This window comes from Bombina bombina, chromosome 2, assembly GCF_027579735.1.
Source record: "Bombina bombina isolate aBomBom1 chromosome 2, aBomBom1.pri, whole genome shotgun sequence".
NCBI classification, from domain to species: domain Eukaryota; kingdom Metazoa; phylum Chordata; class Amphibia; order Anura; family Bombinatoridae; genus Bombina; species Bombina bombina.
The window spans coordinates 61044946-61068548 of NC_069500.1; the positions used below are offsets into that span (position 1 = coordinate 61044946).

The 23603-nt window shown below is 41.0% G+C and overlaps 1 protein-coding gene across 1 annotated transcript in view; it reads right to left on the bottom strand.

The window, feature by feature from the left end:
• Positions 1–23603, bottom strand: part of LOXHD1 (lipoxygenase homology PLAT domains 1) — a 666378-nt gene that overhangs the window by 140238 nt on the left and 502537 nt on the right. The window contains exons 31-34 of the mRNA XM_053701077.1: positions 23503–23603; positions 22361–22542; positions 18354–18470; positions 5922–6084 (exon numbers count right to left, since the gene is read on the bottom strand). The exon at positions 23503–23603 is cut by the window's right edge and continues 64 nt beyond it. Of these exons, the coding sequence (XP_053557052.1) occupies positions 5922–6084; positions 18354–18470; positions 22361–22542; positions 23503–23603 (563 nt within the window). The remainder of the gene's footprint in view (positions 1–5921; positions 6085–18353; positions 18471–22360; positions 22543–23502) is intronic.

Consider the following 23603-nt stretch of genomic DNA (forward strand, 5'->3'; position numbering starts at 1 on the left):
AAAATGTCCAACTTAGTCTTGACACGAAGCCAGCAAGACTCCAAATGGCACGTAACAACCCAGAGAGAATATCCCTCTCAGCTAGGGAAACTCCCAGGTCCCATCTCCTGAACCAGGAGAAGCCTTAAGAAAAGGACCGCATCTCCATAAAAAGGAGACTAAGATCTCACCCAAGAAGGGGAAAAGGCTAAAAGGCAGCACCTTCCACAAGCCACGAAGTCACAGGTTAAAGGAGATATCAATCCCCAACTCAAAAGCCCTGTTGAAAGGGATTCCCCTAAAAAACTAGCCTGCTAACACGCAACCAACGTACAATAGTAGCAGCAGTGACGCTGCAAGTCCATTCACCTGCAGAGCAGTGAATTCAATGGATACTACAGCAAGCTGACCAAGGGAAACCGCCTAAGGTGCAACACAAGCCCAACGAGCCATGACACTCAGAAAACCTGGCCAACCAAGACCAGGTCAAGTAATCCGAGTAAAAGGACATAGCCCAAGTTTCCAGGAACTGGGGTACCCCGAACCAACCCTGGAGCCTAGAGGTCCGGTAACAACCCACAACGGGATCTACAAGGGAAAATGCTGAATGAAACTCAGCAACCAGAATCTCCAGGGAGAACCCCCAATTGTTAACACAAACAATACCCACAAACTTAACACCCCGTCTGAATAACAACCCAGACTACAAGGGATACTAATGCAATATCCAGATCAACCCGGATAATTAGAAAAACTCGCAAGTCCCGACCTAAGGAAGAGACCACCCCTTGCCGAAGTCCCACTCTCCAAAGGAGCCAAGGCGGAAAAAGTCGTACAATGACGCTAGAGCTTCTAGACTCACCAACAGCCTCGGGACAATAAGGCAAGGGGATACCTCGAGGTCAAAAACACTCAAGCAAAGGATGGTCTCCACATCACCACCATACAAGCGGATGATCACAGGGAGAAAGTGGTGCAAATCAACCCCAGTTCCAGGAGGAACCTCAAGCAAACTCAAGGAGACCACGCCCAGTGTTCCTAACAGGGAACAAACATCTCCCAGGCCCCTAAAAGGAGACCCAACATGGAGGTCACAAAGGAAGACCAAAAAGTCTCAGAAAAACAGCTAGACAGAACACAGTCGATGTGCAATAGCTGCAGCTGGTTACAATCTGCAACCTAATCGCTGCAAGGCAGTCGAACTAACCTTCAAACTACTAGCTGCTGAGAACCAAGTCCAAAGGACAATCCCCGAGCCTCAAAAGAAAAAGGCCAAACCGCTCACTTGGCGGTAAGAAGGCGCTAAGCCCTCCAACTCTCCACCACGTGGGGGAGGAACTCTAGGGTCCAACAATACCAGACACCAGAGAGAATGATGCAGTAGAAACTCCACTGACCCAGTCATCCAAATTAAAGGCTATAAGGACTGAGACAATCCTTCCCGCCTTGTAGACCCACAGGTCCTCTAGAATGCTTAGTTGAATGTAAAACAAATGATAACATGAGCACTCGGCACCTCGACCGGACCAGCCAATCAGAACGGCGCCACGTGTCTGAACAGCCATAAGACAGAACTGAACCCAACAGGACCAGCCTGCACCTGGGTCCTAACCATCAAGCTGCATAAATCCTCGCTCAGAGGGGAAGAAGGGAAAACAGACAAACATAGGACTAACATGTCCCCAAAAACACAGAGAGTTTAAGATTCCCGAAGGAAAATAATAAACAAATTTAAAGACATCCTAATAGGATAAAAATAAAATATAAGGCAACCCGTAGGTTAACGCCCAATAAGAAAACAGGCCTACCGCAGGACCAGCCATACGGAGCCCTATTCTTCCAAAACACTGGGAAGGATCTCAAAAAAGAACAGTCAGGAGATTACGTCATCCCCACATGTCTAATGAGGTGCACCATTCGAAGCAGACTGAAAATTCCTGTATCCGAGAAGGATAGGATCATTTAATAACTGAAAACATGTCTGAGTAAGACGTGAAGGTGCGCCACTCTGTAACAAAAGGCACAACACTCAGGGACAGTTACACCCGCAGGGAACTGTACAGGCCCTCCCCAAGGCGGTAGACCGGGGACAATAGAGCACGAGCACAATCGTGCATAAACGTCTGGACTCTGCAGACGAATAATCCAAGAATATGTGGAAGCGAAAACGTGCTGCAACCTCCGGGGGGAACAAGCCTCCCTGCATGGAGGAATAATCATAATCTGGTTTACCCGCATGTGTAGAAGTATGGAGCGGTAGGGAACTCGCCTCTTGGAGGACAGGACCCCCAGAGGCGGTTGGCTCAGCTGACCCTTGTTTCCCTGAGTCCAAGGAACCAGGCGCTCTAATACGGCCCACCGAACATAACAGATTGACATGTGTCAACAAGGCCAATCCGGATTCTCCCCCGGATGAAGAATCTTAAATTAGAACAGTCTCAGTATCAGAATCCTCCGTAACTGAGTCTGAAATTAGAATAGTCTCAGCATCAGAATCCTCCATAACTGGATAGAGAATATGCCAATATGGACTATTTTAAGACAAAACAAAACGGCACCTGACACCCACAATGGCTGGGGCACTCACCACCTCCTATAAACCAGACCCCTGCGAACTAGAATTTCTCTGTCGCCATGCAGTCAGGAATGTGGAAATGGAGGACGGAACGTAATCATGCCCAGCCAGAAGGTAAACCGTATAGTCCAAAAAAGCGTGCCCAACCATAAGGTTGCGTCACTTCCAAAGGCCTTTATGTTCCAGCCATGAGCCCGTTTAACACTACACATAAGCAGATTGAATCACATAACAAACGATTAAAAAAACCCTGCTCAATAACCCCCTCAGGAGATATTAACCCTTGATTCCAAGATACTAAAGGAGACTAACTGAGACACTTATGTTAAGTTAGTCCCGCAAGGTGGTAGCCACTCTGGAATACATTAGTACAGTACATTCACGAAGAAAGAAACTGAAACAATCTTACCGGAATCTACGCCGTGGAACAGGAACACGGCCCTTCAAGTGTGACGGATAGTAGCATCGCTTCCGCCATGGACTTAAGAGAAGAAAGCAGGCAGCAGAGCGAAGTTCGACAACGCCGATTGCTTGAGGAGCTGTTAAAATGAGTCGGGATGGTTTCGCAGAAAGACTCTTCCATCTCCGGACTCTAACTTTCATCCAAGCCCTCACTGAGAGACTGACAGGATTACTTAAAACTCCTGTCCCATGTGGAAGAGTACTATCCTCCATAAGAGACAAATTAAATTCTGACACTTCTCTGCCAACCTCCTGGGATGAAAGGCAAAGAATGACTGGGGGATGAGGGGGAGGAGTATTTAAGCCTTTGGCTGGGGTGTCTTTGCCTCCTCCTGGTGGCCAGGTTCTTAATTCCCAAAATTAATGAATGCAGCTGTGGACTCTTTCCATTTAAGAAGATAAAAATGCAGCAAAATATTTGCCAATTATTACACCTTGCCCTAATATTTTATATATATAAAAAAAAGGTTAAACAAAACCCAGAAGTGGACTGCACTGTCAAACTGGAATATATAGATATCTCAATCTACTTGTAAAACAGCAGTCAGCTGTTTTATCATGGGTGTTTGCGCATATCGGCTTTAACGCTTGTATTACAAGTTGAAAGTAAACGCGAACGCGTGATCGCAATCGTGATTTACACTAGAATGATTACCACGTCCTCAGAGCTCTGGTTAGCTGGTTCGCGAAACAAAAAAGTTGAACAAAACACATCAAAAATACATTACAAAGTATAGTTACACTCATAATAACACCATCTAATAAAAATATTTGAAAAAAATTTGCACAAAAAAGATATGAGATCTCAGGTGTTAGAAAAAAAAGGCTTTAACATTGAGATACATACATATATATATATATATATATATATATATATATATATATATATATATATATATACACATAACTAAATATGTACACACATATAGGCATATATATAAGTGCATTGGAGCCCTTTTGCTGTCAAGAAGAGGAAAAGATGCAAAATCATATTTATGCAATATTCATATTTAATATAGTTTTATACTGTGTATTTACTATAAATATTTCACATTCCAATGTTCTTCACATAGCAGAATATGATATATATATATATATATATATATATATATATATATATATATATATATATACTGTATATATATATATATATATATATATATATATATATATCTGTATATATCTATCCCTGTATACAGTATAACTATGTATATATATAGGTATAGAATAGATATACAGGTAGCCCTCAGTTTACGCCGGGGTTAGGTTCCAGGAGGAATGGTTGTAAATTGAAACCATTGAAAATTAAAACCCAGTTTATAATAAGTCAATGGGAAGTGAGGGGGTTAGGTTCCAGGCCCCTCTCAAAATTGTCATAAGTAACACCTAATACATTACTTTTAAAGCTTTGAAATGAAGACTTTAAATGCTAAACAGCATTATAAACCTAATAATATAGATTGTATCATCATCAAACTAAGTTTAATGAACAAAAACATTTGGTAAACATCACCTAATAAAATAATTACACAACAGACTGCATCATCATCAAACTAAGTTTAATGAACAAAAACGTTTTTTTTACTTGCATTTTTCTGCCAACAGTTCTCTGCACTGTTAGCATGTTAGATAATATTGGGTCTGCACCTATTCTATGCATTTCAATCTGCAGTGATTAATAGGCAGTTAGGCACCCTCACCTCAAGCAGCTGGACTGGAAGATAATAGGGAAGTGGCTGCTAAAACTTGTTGCTCGATAGCTAATGTTTGTTCTGTGTACACAGATCAATTTAAGGCTGTTAAGTTGCATAACTTTGCTGCAAAACAAGCGGACTGCTCCACCTACTGGCTATTTTAATTAGTGCACTTTGCTTTCCAAAGCTTTTCAATAGCAATAACATGACTGGAAAAAAAAGGTTGTTATTCTGAAACGGCGCAAATTGAACCGGCGTAAACCGAGGGCCACCTGTATATTGTAAAAAAATAGCATCAGATATATGTAGAAATATGTATTTAGGAATAAATAGAACATATTCTTCTAAGTGAAGAATATTGGAATGTGAATTATTCAAATTTTCATGTTGGGTTAGCGCACTTGAGAATATGCAATCAGGTTTACAAGCGTGTAGGGTGTTAGGTGTTTTCCACTTTTTTTGCTCCATTGACTTATTTAGGGGTTGAATATATTAATGCATGCGAGATATTGTAACTTCAGCTTTTTACGGGCATCGGGTTAGCGCGCAAGTGTGAACTTTTTACTTTCAACTTGTAATACGAGCGCTACAGGACACATGCAAAAAGTTTACTTACTCAAGCGGGAGCACTAAATACCCCTCCATTTGTAATCTGGCCCATAATAGTCAGCACTCTCTTAAATCTTTACGGTGAAGTGGTTCATGAGCTTATATGTTGTAATAAACCCTTTACTTTATACTTTTAGCCTAGCTGTGTGCATCCAATCAAGTGCTGACTATTTTTTGTGTTCTTTGATAATTTTGTGTGATTTCTCCTATTGGGCTTTGTACCCAGGCTTGTCAGGGGGTAACTGGAGTTACTTATGAGAGGGCACTGATTGGCTAAAATGCAAGCCTGTCAAAAGAACTTAAATAAGGGGCAGTCTGCAGAGGCTTAGATACAAGGTAATCACAGAGTTAAAAAGTATATTAATATAACTGTGTTGGTTATGCAAAAGTGGGGAATGGGTAATAAAGGGATTATCTATTAAAAAAAATAGATAAATATTTTTTTTAGAGTAGATGTCCCTTTAAGTTTAATAAAGAAATGGTACAGAGCATTAGACACAAATAAAAGCAGTAACTACTAATGCAAATATCCCACAACAGGCTGTAGTTGACAGCTGTCACACGTCACCAGGATTTTACATCTAGAAGTAGTGCTCACTTACTTTCTAATGGGTCTTCCACTTCCATCTCAATTTGTTTCAAAGTTCCATCCTTCATGAGCTTCTCAGTGAAGATATCTGATGGCACAAGTTCCCTAACGGTTTCTCCATCATCTTCAGATTTCGCAAGCCACCGCTCACAAGGAAAGGTGACAGTTTGAGATCCCTGGTTAAATTAAATAAATATGAAAAACAGTTTTTCTCTTTATTGCATACATTTAAAATCCAGATGTCCTTTTGCTTAAAAATACTTGTAGGGCCTTGTCCTTGTGCAACGGGATTTGTTTATAAACAAATGAGCATCTGAGACTTCATTATTAGTTGTGCAGGAGCCTTTATTTTCAGTTAGTTTAAAATTCAATTTAAGTAAATTGTATCTTCTCCTTTTTATATGGGAAATGTATGTTAAACATGCCTGGACAAATTACAGTAATGGGAGGGATCAGCAACTAAGAAAAATTCAGGAAAAAAGGTACAGATAGAAAGAAAGAGTTGTAGAGACTCAGAGAGACTTATTTATGAAGACTATATTTTTCATAAGATGATGAGAGTCCACAAGATCATCACAAGTGAAATTACATCTCAGTCCACTAGGAGGAGACAAAAAACACCCCAAAATTCCAGAGCTTTATTACCTCCAACTTTAACAGAATAATTCACATTTTTTCTTCCAAGTTGGAGTGAGGTAAATTCTGAAGTACGTAGGGATTCTTTAACTGAGTTGAGACCTAATTTTCCCCTCAGTCAGGCAGTGAGTTATAGGCTTTCCAGGTGAAATGCAAATATATCTGCCAATTACCTGGTCTAAAGTGTGCTGCTACTTGACATCCTTGACATTGTGCTTATACTGTCCCAGATGGGCCCATCTCCTGATAGCAGTCATATGGAGCTGAGGTAAGCAGTAGATGAAGGTGCTGACAGGTAAGTACATTACAGCTTCTTGGCCCACTAGCTATTAGCTTGAACACGTACACATGATTCACATAGACTGGGAACACATACACAAAATTCACATAGACTGGGAACATGTACACAAAATTCACCTAGACTGGGAACATGTACACAAAATTCACCTAGACTGGGAACATGCACACATGATTCACCTAGACTGGGAACACATACACAAAATTCACATAGACTGGGACCATGTACACAAAATTCACCTAGACTGGAAACATGCACACATGATTCACCTAGACTGGGAACATGTACACATGATTCACCTAGACTGGGAACACATACACATGAGTCACCTAGACTAAGAACAGGTACACATAATTCACCTAGACTGGGAACACGTACACATGATTCACCTAGACTGGGAACACGTACACATGATTCACCTAGACTGGGAACATGTACACATGATTCACCTAGACTGGGAACATGCACACATGATTCACATAGACTGGGAACATGTACACATGATTAACCTAGACTGGGAACACGCACACATAATTCACCTAGACTGGGAACATGTACACATGATTAACCTAAACTGGGAACAGGCACACATAATTCACATAGACTGGGAACACGCACACATAATTCACATAGACTGGGAACACGCACACATGATTCACCTAGACTGGGAACACGTACACATGATTCACCTAGACTGGGAACACGCACACATGATTCACCTAGACTGGGAACATGTACACATGATTCACCTAGACTGGGAACACGCACACATGATTCACCTAGATTGGGAACACGTACACATGATTCACATAGACTTGGAACACGCACATATGATTCACCTAGACTGGGAACACGTACACATGATTCACCTAGACTGGGAACATATACACATGATTTACCTAGACTGGGAACATGCACACATAATTCACATAGACTGGTAACGCGCACACATGATTCAACTAGACTGGGAACACATACACATGATTCACATACACTGGGAACACGCACACATAATTGACCTAGACTAGGAACACGTACACATGATTCACCTAGACTGGGAACACGTACACATGATTCACCTAGACTGGGAACATGTACACATGATTCACCTAGACTGGGAACATGCACACATGATTCACCTAGACTGGGAACACGTACACATGATTCACATACACTGGGAACACGTACACATGATTCACATACACTGGGAACACGCACACATAATTGACCTAGACTGGGAACACGTACACATGATTCACCTAGTTTGGGAAAACGTACACATGATTCACCTAGACTGGGAACACGTACACATGATTCACCTAGACTGGGAACACGCGCACATGATTCAACTAGACTGGGAACACGCACACATGATTCAACTAGACTGGTGACATGTTCACACTCACTACACAATTTATTTATCCAGTTTGAATACTTTTATTCACTTTTTCTTAATTCTTCTTCATAATTCCAAAGAAAGAGGGCACATTCTGGCCTATACTGGATCTCAAAATACTGAACAATTTTATGAAAGCTCCCACTCAAGATAGAGACTATAAAGTTCTGGAGGCCTTGCTGATAATGGTGCAGTTGCCTTCTCTTGAGAAGGCAGTGAAGCATACAGACACTGTTCTTTATTTGCTTTGCCAAAGAGCTCTTTGACCTCTCAAACTATGGTGTCCTTCCTACTGTCCATCATAGACTCAGTTCCTATGTGCCTGATTCTGATGCAAAAACACATGAACAAACTGCAACAGGCATATACTTGTCTTCAGAACACTACCCTTCCATCTGTAGCTCAATGAATGGAAATGGTAAGCCTTAGGGTGGCTGCTCCAAGTGCAAATTGCTTTGCCTGGTTTTATCTCAGTGCTCTGCAGTTTTAACTACTTGAGTAGTGAAATGGAGATTACAAGTTCCTGTTTTAGAAGATCTTGTCAGATAGACAAAACAGTCCTTGACATTGTAGCAGAAGCACCAATCTTTTGTCCAGGGGGTCTTAATCCTTCATCCAGGCTGGACTGAGATCACAAAAGATGCCAGCCTATTAGGTTGGGGGGCAGTCTAGGGGTCATTAAAATTGCATCAAGTTTGGTCTCCTTGAGAGTAAGGTTGCTAATAAATATTCCTGCAACTCTACACAATCTTCAGGTCTCTACAGAGTTGGCCCAGCCTCAGGCAGTAATCCATCTGATTTCAGTTCGACAATGTCACAGCTGTGGCTTACATAAATCACAGAGGGGGAACTTGGGGTTCCCTGGCAATGAAGGGAGTGTCCTGTATAAGCAGGTGGGCAGAATACCACCATTGCCTGATATCAGCCATTTATATTTCTTAGTGAACAATTAAGAAACAGACTTTTTCAATCACCAAGGAATAAATATAAAAAACACACAGGTTATATGTATAGAAAAGTACAAAAATATATACATATATAGCCACTATGGGACGATGTCACCAGGATAATTATCAGGAAATCTATTCTGAATAACTGTCTGGCAGCTCCTTGTCAACGGGTGGTCAACCTCTCTTGAACAGGATCTGTAATAGAAACAACAACACAAGGGCACCAATGGCGTAGTACAGTCACCATTCAGAATATAAATATGGTAAATACACTCACATGGGAAATGCACTATTAAGTGCTAGGAATGCAGACTGGAACTTCACAGTTGTCCAGGTAACTGATTCATATTAGGACTGGATGATGGATCCTGATTGATAACATGCAGGAATCTTGGCATTTGTAATGCAAATTATGTAAAAACAATGATACAAAACCACATGGTGCAGCACAGATTTATTTCATGTGATAAAAGTTTTAAAAAAGAAACACATGTCCATTGAACCTTCAGGTGCAATTTGAGCAGGCTGACTGAACTCCCAGGCAAAAACATGAATGCAGCTGTGGACTCTTTCCATCTGAAAGGTAAGCATAATTTATGTTTTTTCCTCTGTTTGTGTTGCTTTCCAGTGTAATAACCAGAATCAAACAAGAATGAGCTTCAGTGATTCTGATTGCTCTGGTTTGGACTTGCAGCACTTGGTAGGAGGACTTGAATCAAATGTCCTTTTGTCTGTCTTGGCAGCTTTCTCTCATAAAAGACCTTCTCACACAGGGTCCTTTTATTTATTTTTGTCTAACAGAGGTTTGTCAGATAAGGTCATTAATACCATAATTCAGGCCAGATACCCTGTTACCAGGCGTATGCACCACAAGGTATGGAGAACCTTTTTGGCTTGGTGTACTAAAAAAGGATACCATTAGAATTCCTTTTGAGTTCTTAAGTTTTTACAGCATGGCTTGGAGAAGGGCTTATTAGCCAGTTCTTGTAAGTGTCAGATTTTGGCCTTATCTGTGTCATGAGCGCTTCCGTTCATCGCCGTGTCGCCGCGGCTCCCGGAACTCCTCTGTGTCTCTGACGTCATGTTGCTTAGCAACATGACGCTTTCTCTCACACCCCTCTGATGACGGTTACGCTCTGCCCTTTAAATCTCGGCGGGAGATCTGAATCTGGGCCCGTTTGTTGTATCCCTGAATTATGAGTACCATATCAGTTTTGTTCTTCTGTGTACCGACTTCTGCCTGCCTGACCAAGCCTCTTGCCTAATCCCTACTTGCTGCTATTTGGACATTGACTTCTGCCTGCCTGACCTTACCTGTAGCTATTACCCTTTTGCTGATACTTTGATGCCGACTTCTGCTTGTCTGACCCTGTCTTTTGCCTATACCTTTTGCTGATATTTGGATGCCGACTTCTGCCTGCCTGACCTTGCTTTGGCCTTTACCTTTAAACCTATTCTTTGTTAAACAACACCTGCTTAAAAGGGACATTTACTTTTACAAGCTGCAAAAGAGAACTTTGCCTTTCTGTTTGTTATACACCTGCTTAAAAGGGACATTTACTTTTACAAGCTGCAAAAGAGAACTTTGCCTTTCTGTTTGTTATACACCTGCTTAAAAGGGACATTTACTTTTACAAGCTGCAAAAGAGAACTTTGCCTTTCTGTTTGTTATACACCTGCTTAAAAGGGACATTTACTTTTACAAGCTGCAAAAGAGAACTTTGCCTTTCTGTTTGTTATAAACCTGCTTAAAGGGACATTATACTTTTACAAGCTGCAAAAGAGAACTTTTCCTTTGTTTTACTAGCCTGCTAAAGAGGACCTTTTCCAGAAGCTTCAAGGAAGAGCATTTCCTTTTTGTTCTTTGTACTACTTAAAGGGACGTTTTATCCTTTGTGGCTTTCCTGCATTCTGGAACAATATTCATTTTGTTATCTTCTAATCTGCTTCCTGAGTGGGTCACGTCCTGGATATTTCTCAGTGTGCTAGCGTGTGCTTTCAATTCACGCTAGCAGTTGGGTTACATCCCGGATTGATTCCTGAGCGGCTGACATTACAAACGGGCCATAAAAATGGACCCCACTGAATTATCTATGGCCGTGGCTCACCAGGGACAGCTCTTGGGTTCTCATGCCACTCACTTGCAGTCTCTGGACACTAAACTTGATCAAATTACTGCTCTATTACAAAATTTGGTTGCTACCGCACCTCCCAATCCTAATCCCAATCCAAATCCGATTGAGGCATTACCTCCTCCGATTCCTAACAATCAGTCTCAGGTACAACTAAGTCCCAGGATTCCTCTTCCGGATAAATATGATGGGAATCCTGAAGAATGTAGAGGCTTTTTGAATCAATGCCGTCTTCATTTCCGAAATAGCCCTACTCTCTTTGCTACTGCCTCTTCTAGAATCACGTTTCTTATTTCCTTAATGAAAGGAAAAGCCTTGGCTTGGGTGTCACCTTTGCTAGAAAAGAATGATCCTATACTGTTGGATGTTGCTACATTTCTATCTACATTCTCAAACGTATTCGATAAACCTGGAAGGTCATCCGCTGCTGAAGCAACTCTCCTGGATTTACGTCATGGAAATCAACCAGTCTCTCAATATGCAATTGAGTTCCGCACCCTTGCCTCTGAAACCACTTGGAATCAGGGAGCACTCAGAGCCGCTTTCCGTAAAGGACTTTCTGAGCGTCTCAAGGATGAATTGGTGTATCGTGAACTTCCAGAGTCCTTAGAAGCCTTAATAAATCTCTGTATCAGTCTCGACGCCAGGTTTCGTGAACGCCAACAAGAAAAGGATAGAACACAGAGGACTTCCACTCGAACTCCTTTTCGTTTAGCTCCTCGTTTTTCTAATCCAGTCACTCCAGCCTCTCCTACTACTGATCAGGCTGAACCCATGGAAGTAGGAAGTATAAAATTAACTGAGACTGAACGCTTAAGAAGACGGACTCTTGGCTTATGTCTGTACTGTGGCCTTAAAGGACATTTATTAAGGGATTGTCCTACTAGGCCAGTAAAAGCCAGGGCTTAACTCTAGTCCAGGGAACTGAGTTAAGCCAAAATAGTGATCATTCCCTATACAAGAAACTCTTTGTTCCAGTAACTCTTCTAATTGGACATAAGAAGATCTATACCCAAGCTCTAATTGATTCTGGTGCTGGAGGTGTGTTCATTGACTCTACATTTGTTTCTACTCATTCTATACCCTTACTAAAGAAGGAGTATTCCATTTCAGTCTCTACGGTCAGTGGAGATCCTTTGGGTTCTGGATACATTCAGTTTTCTACTCAACCCTTAATCCTCACCGTAGGAATACTTCATTCTGAGACAATTTGTTTCGATGTCATTTCCACTCCGCAATTTCCCATTATCTTGGGATTACCCTGGCTCCAGATTCACAATCCCATTTTTTCTTGGACTTTCGGTGAACTCACTTCCTGGGGATCTACATGCCAGACTAAATGTCTTCAAAAGATTACTAAGTTACCACTCACTATTGCTCTCACAGTTGAAACTCCGGAATCCTTACCTATGCATTACCATGACTTTGTGGATGTCTTCTCCAAAAAAGAAGCAGAACGTCTTCCTCCTCATCGCCCTTTTGATTGTCCCATTGACCTCCTTCCTGGGGCTGCCTATCCTCGAGGCAAGACATATCCACTTTCTAAACCAGAAAACATGGCTCTGGAAGAATATATAAAAGACAATCTGGCTAGAGGATTTATTCGACCCTCCTCTTCCCCTGTAGGGGCTGGTTTCTTTTTTGTGGGAAAAAAGGATGGCGGATTAAGACCCTGTATTGATTATCGTGGATTGAATCAGATTACCATCAAGAACAGTTATCCTCTGCCCCTTATTCCTGAACTTTTTACTTATCTTCAGGGAGCCACCATTTTCACCAAACTCGACCTACGTGGTGCATACAACTTGATCCGTATACGCAAAGGAGATGAGTGGAAGACTGCCTTTAACACTCGATTTGGGCATTATGAATATTTGGTCATGCCCTTCGGGCTATGCAATGCTCCGGCGGTTTTCCAGCATTTTGTAAATGAGATCTTTCGTGATTTTTTGAATATTTTTGTTATCATATATCTGGACGACATCTTAATTTTTTCTCAGAACCACCAAGATCATGTGCACCACGTCAAGAAAGTACTTCAACGTCTAAGAGAATTCCATCTGTTTGCTAAACTGGAGAAATGTTCTTTCCATCAAAAATCCATACCCTTTCTGGGTTATGTAATATCGGCATCTGGATTCGAAATGGACCCTACTAAACTTTCTGCCATTTTGGATTGGCCTAGACCTGATTCTTTGAAGGCTTTACAACGTTTCCTAGGCTTCGCCAATTATTACAGAAAGTTCATCAAGAATTTTGCTACTATTACTTCTCCTCTTACTTCTCTCACAAGAAAAGGACAAAACTGTAAAGTATGGCCGTCTGAGGCTATAGAAGCTTTTGAATCTCTCAAAGAAGCTTTTTCCTCAGCTCCTATCCTTCGTCATCCAAATCCTGAGTTTCAATTTATTCTGGAGGTGGATGCTTCCTCTGTTGCTGCTGGAGCGGTTCTGTCTCAACGAATACCAGAGACTGGAAGGATTCATCCTGTTGCTTTTTTCTCTAAAAAATTCACTCCTTCCGAATTTAACTATGACGTAGGGAATAAAGAGTTGCTTGCCATCAAGATGGCATTGGATGAATGGAGACATTGGCTGGAAGGTACTTCTTTGCCATTTACTATACTTACTGATCATAAGAACCTTCTGTATCTCCAAACAGCCAAACGACTAAATTCCAGGCAAGCACGCTGGTCCTTATTCTTCTCTCGGTTTCACTATAATTTGTCTTACATACCTGGATCAAAAAATATTAAAGCAGACGCACTTTCCAGACAATTTCAAGATACCCCAGTTCCTGAGTCTGGTACCATTCTCCAACCTCATGAAGTCATTGCCCAGTTAACAACTTCTTGGTTACAAGAATTACAGTCCGCTCAAGAGCATCTTCCTTTGTCCTGTAAACCTCCCAATGGTTTACTCTTTGTTCCTGAACGCCTTCGTTCCAAGATTTTATTTTGGGCTCATGATAGTCCCCTTTCTGGACATCCTGGCATCAGTATTACCACTCGAAACCTCAAACAACATGTCTGGTGGCCTACACTCTCTCAAGATGTGAAGGATTACGTCTCAGTATGCACACAATGTGCCATGAACAAAACCCCACGCCAACTTCCTTCAGGATTACTCCAACCATTGCCTATACCTCACCAGCCTTGGACTCATGTATCCATGGACTTTATTACCGATCTTCCCTTGTCCACTGGGAACAATACTATCTGGGTGGTGGTCGACAGGTTCACTAAGACGGCTCATTTTGTACCCTTGCCAGGATTACCATCTGCCAAAAGACTCTCTGAACTTTTTATTCTACATATTGTAAGAATCCATGGATTTCCTCTAGATATTGTTTCTGATAGAGGGGTACAATTCGTTTCTCGATTTTGGAGGTCACTTTGTAAACATTTTGGTACTACTATATCTCTCTCTACTTCTCACCACCCACAATCGAATGGTCAGACTGAAAGAGTAAACCAGTGTCTTGAAACATATCTTAGACATTATGTGGATCATTATCATTCAAACTGGACTTCTTACCTTCCTTTGGCTGAATTGGCCCATAATGCCCGGTACAATTCCTCCCTTCAGACTTCTCCTTTTCATGCAGCTTATGGATATCAGCCTAGGACATTCCCTTTGCATACTTCCTCCACAGTGAATCCTGCTTCTGATCTTACAGCCCGAAGATTAACTCGACATTGGCAGAAGATACATCGTATTCTTTCTGTAACTTCTAGACGTTACAAGTTCTTTTCGGATCTTCGACGGAAAAAGGCTCCCAAATATCGCCCTGGTGATAAAGTTTGGATTTCCTCTCGATTTCTTCGCCTGAAACAACCTTCTAACAAATTGGGACCACGATATGTGGGTCCTTTCCGAATACTGGGTCAGGTATGTTCCACTGCTTATCGGGTAGCTTTACCCAAGTCTCTCAAAGTCCATCCGGTATTTCATGTTTCTCTTTTAAAACCTGTGATGTTTAACAGGTATTCTAAGCCTTTTTCTAAACCTCCACCGTTATTGGTGCATGGACATCCTGAGTTTGAGATCAGCCATATTCTAGATTCCAAATTGCGGGGCAAGAAATTGTATTATCTCATTCATTGGAAGGGTTATCCAGTCACGGAACGTTCTTGGGAACCTGCTCATCAAGTAAATGCTCCTATATTGGTCAAGTCCTTCCACAAGACACATCCTGATAGACCTGGTCCTGTCCCCCGGAGGGGTCCTTGAGGAGGGGGTGCTGTCATGAGCGCTTCCGTTCATCGCCGTGTCGCCGCGGCTCCCGGAACTCCTCTGTGTCTCTGACGTCATGTTGCTTAGCAACATGACGCTTTCTCTCACACCCCTCTGATGACGGTTACGCTCTGCCCTTTAAATCTCGGCGGGAGATCTGAATCTGGGCCCGTTTGTTGTATCCCTGAATTATGAGTACCATATCAGTTTTGTTCTTCTGTGTACCGACTTCTGCCTGCCTGACCAAGCCTCTTGCCTAATCCCTACTTGCTGCTATTTGGACATTGACTTCTGCCTGCCTGACCTTACCTGTAGCTATTACCCTTTTGCTGATACTTTGATGCCGACTTCTGCTTGTCTGACCCTGTCTTTTGCCTATACCTTTTGCTGATATTTGGATGCCGACTTCTGCCTGCCTGACCTTGCTTTGGCCTTTACCTTTAAACCTATTCTTTGTTAAACAACACCTGCTTAAAAGGGACATTTACTTTTACAAGCTGCAAAAGAGAACTTTGCCTTTCTGTTTGTTATACACCTGCTTAAAAGGGACATTTACTTTTACAAGCTGCAAAAGAGAACTTTGCCTTTCTGTTTGTTATACACCTGCTTAAAAGGGACATTTACTTTTACAAGCTGCAAAAGAGAACTTTGCCTTTCTGTTTGTTATAAACCTGCTTAAAGGGACATTATACTTTTACAAGCTGCAAAAGAGAACTTTTCCTTTGTTTTACTAGCCTGCTAAAGAGGACCTTTTCCAGAAGCTTCAAGGAAGAGCATTTCCTTTTTGTTCTTTGTACTACTTAAAGGGACGTTTTATCCTTTGTGGCTTTCCTGCATTCTGGAACAATATTCATTTTGTTATCTTCTAATCTGCTTCCTGAGTGGGTCACGTCCTGGATATTTCTCAGTGTGCTAGCGTGTGCTTTCAATTCACGCTAGCAGTTGGGTTACATCCCGGATTGATTCCTGAGCGGCTGACAATCTGTTCTGTATCACAAGAAAATCTCCAACATTCCTGATGTTCAGACATTTGTACAGTTCTGAATTAGAATTAAGTCAGATTAGACCTTCAGTTTTTGTCCTGGAATGTTCTCTTGCTTTTAGCCATTTTTTCAGGGCTTCTGAGATTTCTACTCTGTTATTTTCTACCTAAGGTGGTTTCTGCAGATACTATTAACCAGGGAATTGTGGTTCCTTCCTTGTGCTTAATTCCTAAGAACTCTAAGAAGTTACTTCTTCACAACCTTGATGTTGCGAGGACTATAAAGATCTATGTGGAAACCACAAAATCCTTCAGATGCTTCTACTTTTTTTGTCCATTTTTCTGGACATTGTATGGGTCACAAAGCTATGGCAGTTACTTTAGCCATTTGGTTTAAGGCCTTAATTCATAATGCATACTTGGTTGCAGGGAAGACCACCCCTAAACACATCACTGCTCATTCCACTAGAGCAGTTTTCACTTCTTGGGCCTTCCATAATGAGGCCTCCATAGACCAAATGTATAAGGTGGCAATTTGGTATTCCTTGCAAACTTACACTAAATTCTACTTTTTTTACGCGTATGCCTCTTCACAGGCTGCTTTTGACAGGAAAGTACTGTGGCCAACATGCTTTATCAGTTTAATACCTGCATTACCTGTATTGTCCTATTAACTCTATTTAATGGTGGTCTTGTGGACTTCGCTGCTTATGCATAAGATCCCACATGTAATGATCTTGTGGATTATCACCATTTTATCAAAGAAAACAAAATTTATGCTTACCTGATAAATTAATTTATTTCATGATGGTGAAAGTCCACAAGCACCACCCTTATTATTCTGTACAGTTGGAGGCAGGACTTGTTTTGTACTTAATATGCCCTGCTTTGTACTTTCTTGCTTTTCTAGTTTTCCTCCATTTACTTGTCCATGTATATAGTTTAGGGATTCTGGGAGATTGGGAGGGATTAAAGCTCTGGATATTTTTGCCTCCTCCTAGTGAACTGGACTGTAATCCCACATGATGATCGCATGGACTCTCACCATTATAAAATAAATGAATTTATCAGCAAACATTTGTTTTTTAAACTGCCTGGAAAGAAAATCCAAAAAAGGAGCAGAGATTTAAAACAAATCTTAGCCAACCCAAACCAAATGGAAGTGACTTACCCACATGCAGTCCTCTGAAATGCGCAATGAGATAAGGCCTACCTTTTACAGAATTAGTGGTGAAAAAGCCTAAGCTATGTTTGGTGACTCTGGGCAAAGAAAGGGAACCAGAGACAAGGGTAAAGGATATAGAGGAAGCCAAATAAATCAGCGTGAAGAGTACACAACGAGATCTTATAAACTAAGCAACCAAGGTCAGAACTGGGAAGTGATGCTGATCATCATGCTAGATGTGTCTATAAAGGCCATATAAGAATCATTGCTTCTTAATGAATTTTCTAAATGACCTAAATATTACTAGTCCCTCCATATTGGGACTTAAGACCCATACTCCCCATGGTCTTCCGTGCACATCCCACCCTTTAGCAGACTTCCTGAAATAGTAATCACAATCACTACCTGGTATGAGCTCCAATCATGACTGGTCTGGATTTACCCTGACAATCACAATCCCTCTCCAACTGCCAAGAAAAAACTCTAAGCACCATGCAAATTGTGCCCTTGGCCTACAAACATATGATACTTGTCATCTTAATTTCACACCATTAAAGATTATTGTTAGGAGGTGAGGCATTGGTAGGCTCTACACACATAAAAAGTTAATTTAAATTTATTGTTGTCATGATACATATTTTCATTACCAACCTTTCCATTTGGTAAAAGTCTTCGGATTTCCACCCTATCTAAGTGCCACCCAGCGTTGATCCCTTTATCATTGTGACCAATGCGAATCTTTTCAATAATGTCGCCCACGTCCTCAAGCTACAGAATGAAAAAGACATTAAACATCTAAATAGATACAATATGATGTATAGGTCAAGCCGAACTTAATTTTCTGCCAGTATGTTAGCTGTAAAAAAAAGATCAGCATTTGACACAAGCAAGTTTTTGTTTGTTTGTTTTTTTGTTGCAAAAAAACAATTTAGGGTTTAAGAATGTAGCTGCTGTCAATACTGTGCCAGAAACCTAATGCAACTTGAATGTCCGTTAAATACCTTGCATGATAATCTTTGACAGAAGCTGACAGCACTCTATGCCTACGTGTCACTGCATTATTCATACGCTAATACATTAGCATATTTTTCAAGAACCAGAATGTACAGTTTAAAGTGTTTTTAACATGTAATAAAATCTTACATCATTTTGTTTCAACTTCAAAATCAATATAGGAGCATGAAAAAAAACCTGTGTTTGGTGTATTGTCAAGGATTGGAAAATGTACTTTTTCCTTTAATTGGTTGTAAACAAGAGTTATCTATAGGATTTTTTATTTTCTCTTTTGCAGAGCAGTTTGTGATTAGAGATGGGCGAATGTTTAATCATATTTGTTCGTTCTAAACAAATATTAAATGTAACATTCAATTATTAGATTATTAAAGGGACAGTAAAGTCAAAATTCAGACAGAGCATGTCAACTTTCCAATTTACTTTTATTATATTTGTTATCAGTTATTTGTAGAGCACCAACAGATTCCGTAGTGTTATAAACAAAGGTATGATATGTGAGACAACATTTATAGGGAACAAGTGGGTCCTGTTGTAAATCAGCTCTCATGATGGTGGTCCACAAACAGCTGGGCTAGTAGGTTTACATGTTATGTAGTTCAAGGGGATAACAAAGGAGGAGAGAAACAGAGGTTGGAAAAGGTTACAGTATATTGTATGCATCCCTGAACAGTAGACTCTTTAAAGAGTGCTTGAAACTTTCAAAACTATGGACTTGTGAAACGAGGCAGAGAGTTCCATACGATTGAGGCCAGTCTGGAGAAGTCCTGTAGACAGGAATGTAAGGAGGATACGACAGAGAAAGAGAGGAGGAGGTCATGAGTAGAGCAAAGGGAACAGGAGGGAGAGTATGTGGAGACAAGGTCTGAGATATAGGGGGAGCAGTGTTATAGAGAGCCTTCAACGTCAGTCAGAATTTTGTATTTAATTCTGGAGGCTATAGGAAGCCAGTGAAGGTGCAGCAGAAGTTGAGCGATGTGTATGGAAGATAAGCCTGGCAGAGGTATTCATTTGGATTGTAAAGGAGATAGATGGCAACTAGGAAGACCAGAGAGGATGGAGTTGCAATAGTCAAGGTGGGAAAAAGTATTGAAAGTGGAGAACAGAAGATTTGAGTTTGGAGAAAGAGTAGACATATTAGTAGAGAAGTAGTCTTGCTTATAGAGGTTAAGAGCATCATAATTAGAGTTCAAGATGAACACCAAGGCCCCAATTTATCAAAGGGCTTGCGGACCTGATCCGACACTGTGGATCAGGTCCGCAAGACCTCGCTAAATGCGGAGAGCAATATGCTCTCCGCATTTAACATTGCACCAGCAGCTCACAAGAGCTGCTGGTGCAACGCCGCCCCCTGCTGACTCGCGGCCAATCGGCTGCCAGCAGGGAGGTGTCAATCAACCCGATCGTATTCGATCGGGTTGATTTCCGGTGATTCCTGTCCGCCTTCTCAGAGCAGGCGGACAGGGTTATGGAGCAGCGGTCTTTAGACCGCTGCTTCATAAGTTGTGTTTCTGGCGAGTCTGAAGACTCGCCAGAAACACGGCCCTTCAAGCTCCATACGGAGCTTGATAAATGGGCCTGCAAGACTGCCGCTTAGCAGTGCGGGAAGATCTGCAAAGGTGGCATGTCATAAGTGTATGCCAAGGCTGAAGATGAGTGTATGACATCCTAGTTATGGAAGAAGGTGCCAAATAATAAAGGACCAATGTAAGAGTGGACATGTAGTGACAGATAGATTGGTCAGGGCAGGAAAAGGAGGAGATGGGAGAGAACAGCGGTTTTAGAGTGAGAGATGTTGCTGATCTAATGACTAAATGCTCCTTTGGAGTTTGTTGTGAGTGTTAAATGGAGGGAGAGTTGTAGAGAGTGCTGTGATGAGGATATGATGGTAAGAAAGAGGAAAACAGGATTTGTAAAGTTTGTAGCGGGGCAATGGGATTGTCAACAGGGAGTTTGAAATCCCAAAGCATGAGGCAAGGGGTGTCTGAGGAGAGGAAATAAGGTAGCCAAGCAGCTAAATGATCTAGAAATTAAGTTGAAAAGCTCAAGGTATATGACTGCAACACATAGACAGGGGGAGAGAACAAGCGCATAATGTGGGTTTCGAAGGTAGAAAATGTGAAGGAAGAGACGGGTTGTAGTTAGTGAAAGGTGCAATGAGAGGAAAGTAAAATACCTAGCCCAACTTGTCTGTTACCAGATCTAGGGGTATGGCTGAAGTGGAGACTTCCATGTGACAATGTAGCAGGAGAAGCTGCGTCTGAAGGAGAGACTCAGGTTTCTGTGAGAGCCAGAAGATTGTGGAGGTGGGTGATAAAGAGGTCATGGATAGAAGTGAGCTTGTTGCAGAGCAAGAGTTCCAGAGTGCACAAAAGAAGGGGTGTTGGCTTCAGAAACAAGAGGTATTTGAGTAGGGTTCCCAGGCTTTTGATTTCTAGGTCTATGGGAAGGCACACATGAGTGGACATAGGCTAAGACATTGTGAGGGGCCAGGATTAGCGGAGATATCACCAGTAGCTAGCATGAGCAAGAGGGAGAGTGATATAAGTGGAAATACAGATTTGCAGTATTGAGAGTGTTTTGGGATGAAGTGCAGGGAAGAGAGAGAGAGTTTAGGAATGTGTGAAGTTCATGAGAGCTAAAGTCTGGTGAGGATAAAAGAGATGAGCCAATGAATTGCAGGTAGTGAAGGAGAAGGAGCAAATAAATAATGTAGTTTGTTATAGGGAAACGAGGTAGCAAAAAGGAACATGAAGGTATGGATCATTTTTATAAAAAAAGAGAAGCACATAAAACGCAGTATTACAACAGCATTTGCCTTGTGTCTTGTCCTTTATTTGCCTCTTGTTCAATTCTTGTATAATTCTTTCATCTAATCCTTAGTGCAAATGCTCACCTAATTTGCTTAATTCTCTTGGTTTCCTTTGTTGAAAAGCATACCTAGGTAGGCTCAGAAGCAGCAGTGCACTACTGGCAACTAGTTGCTGAATGCTGGCTGCACATATATTCCTCTTGTCATTGGCTCACCTGATGAGTTCAGCTGGTCCCTAGTTGCGCATTGCTTCTCCTTCAACATGGGATACAAAGAAAAGGAAGCGAATGTGATAATTGAAGTAAATTGGAAAGTTGCATAAAATAATTTATTGGGGATTCATGCTCCTTTAAAGGGGCATAAAGCTGCAATAAATAATTTTATGTGTTAGAGCATTTTCTTATGGAACTACTGTCTGTCTATACCTATGTGCTTTACACCAACACAGAGGGGTTAAACACATAGTTTAAGTCGGTTGTTTATCAGTAAGGCAGTACCAATCCTCAGCTGAACACTTCTGGTGAGCCAATCGAAAGTGGCATCTGTGCAGAGCCGCTAATTACAACCCATGATTTGCCATATTGGTCATGCAATGCATTTTTGTAGGTGTTTCTCCTAAAACTCGTTTTTATATTATGTTATTTTTATTGAGTATTTGTGAAATAAACTTGGTATTTTCATACAGATTTTTTTTTAGAATTAAATTACAGGAAAAGGTGACAAAACAAGCAATGCAAGTAGATATTAAATTACAATCTCAAAGTGATAAATGTCCATTTAAGGTTCTAATCAGATAAAAAAGTTACATTTGAAATTAAATCTTTTTGGTCCTTACCTCCACAATAAACTGATCCACTGAGTTCCTCTCAAAGTACATCCTTCTCTCTCGCTTGTTGACACAAAGAGATTTTTGCTGGGTACAAACTCCATCTCTTCCATAAAGAACAATGAAGACATCTGCATCTGTCCCAGCTCCAAATATGTCACTAGTGTAAACGGTGATCTCGTAAGGCACAACTGGGCAAAAAACACAAGTATTCCAGCTTATCAGAGGGATCAGTGATTGTATATTGAAAAAAGATCTTGTTGACTGTCAAAATAACGGCTTGGTGCTTTTTGAGAACAGAATTGAAAGAACGGGAAAAATTAATAAACACAATGTCACACTTTAGCATAAATCACAACTAAATATGTTTTTGCGCTTTAGGAAAGCTTTTAATTAATTTCCTGTGACCAATATAGCTTACACTAAGATAACTTAATAGTATAAGATAATTTCTAGTATAACGTGATTTTTACTTAAGTAACTGTAGGTCTGCGGGGTGGGTGAAAGTTTTGTCACATCCTATATTCTAAAAGGCCAGGTATGTTTGTCCGATGCAGTCATGCGCAGTAGAGACTGCAGCGCAAGACAAACATACCTGGCCATAAAGAAGGATCCATCAGTGAGGATCCCACAACAGAGAGGGGGAGGGGGCGCGCGGGAGCAGGGGCAAGGGGGAGGGGGGCAGGAGCACTGCACTACAGTAAAAAAAAAGTTGAGAGCGGCAGGGAAGGTGAAGGAGTGAGGCAGAGGGGATCCAAGTGGATGGGAATTTTGGCCCGTGTACACAGGCTGTAGGACGAGTTTGTTATAATTCACAAACTTTTACATATTTTTTAAGAATGGTTTTCTTTTTTTTTTCTTGAACGTAGCTTCAAATACGGAATCTAACATTTAAATACTAACACTCAAATGTTAATTCTCTTCGACTTCAATGTAAGATTATGAAAGCAAACCTTTAAATGTAATATTTAAACGTCACATTTGACTCCCATAACGTTACCTCTTCACCTTACATATTATCTTCATATTATCTTCCATTAAGTATTACTGATGTTAATGTGATAAAGCAGAGACGGTAGATGTTAAATCAGTCTAAAATAAGCCAAAAATAAATATTTCTATAAAATATTAAATAAGTAGAGACGACATACATGGAACATATTCTTCTTTTTGTAAGTCAGAAGGAAAAAGATATCTCTCTATGGCACCATCATCTTCAGTTTTATCCAACCAGCGGCCACACGGAAATTTT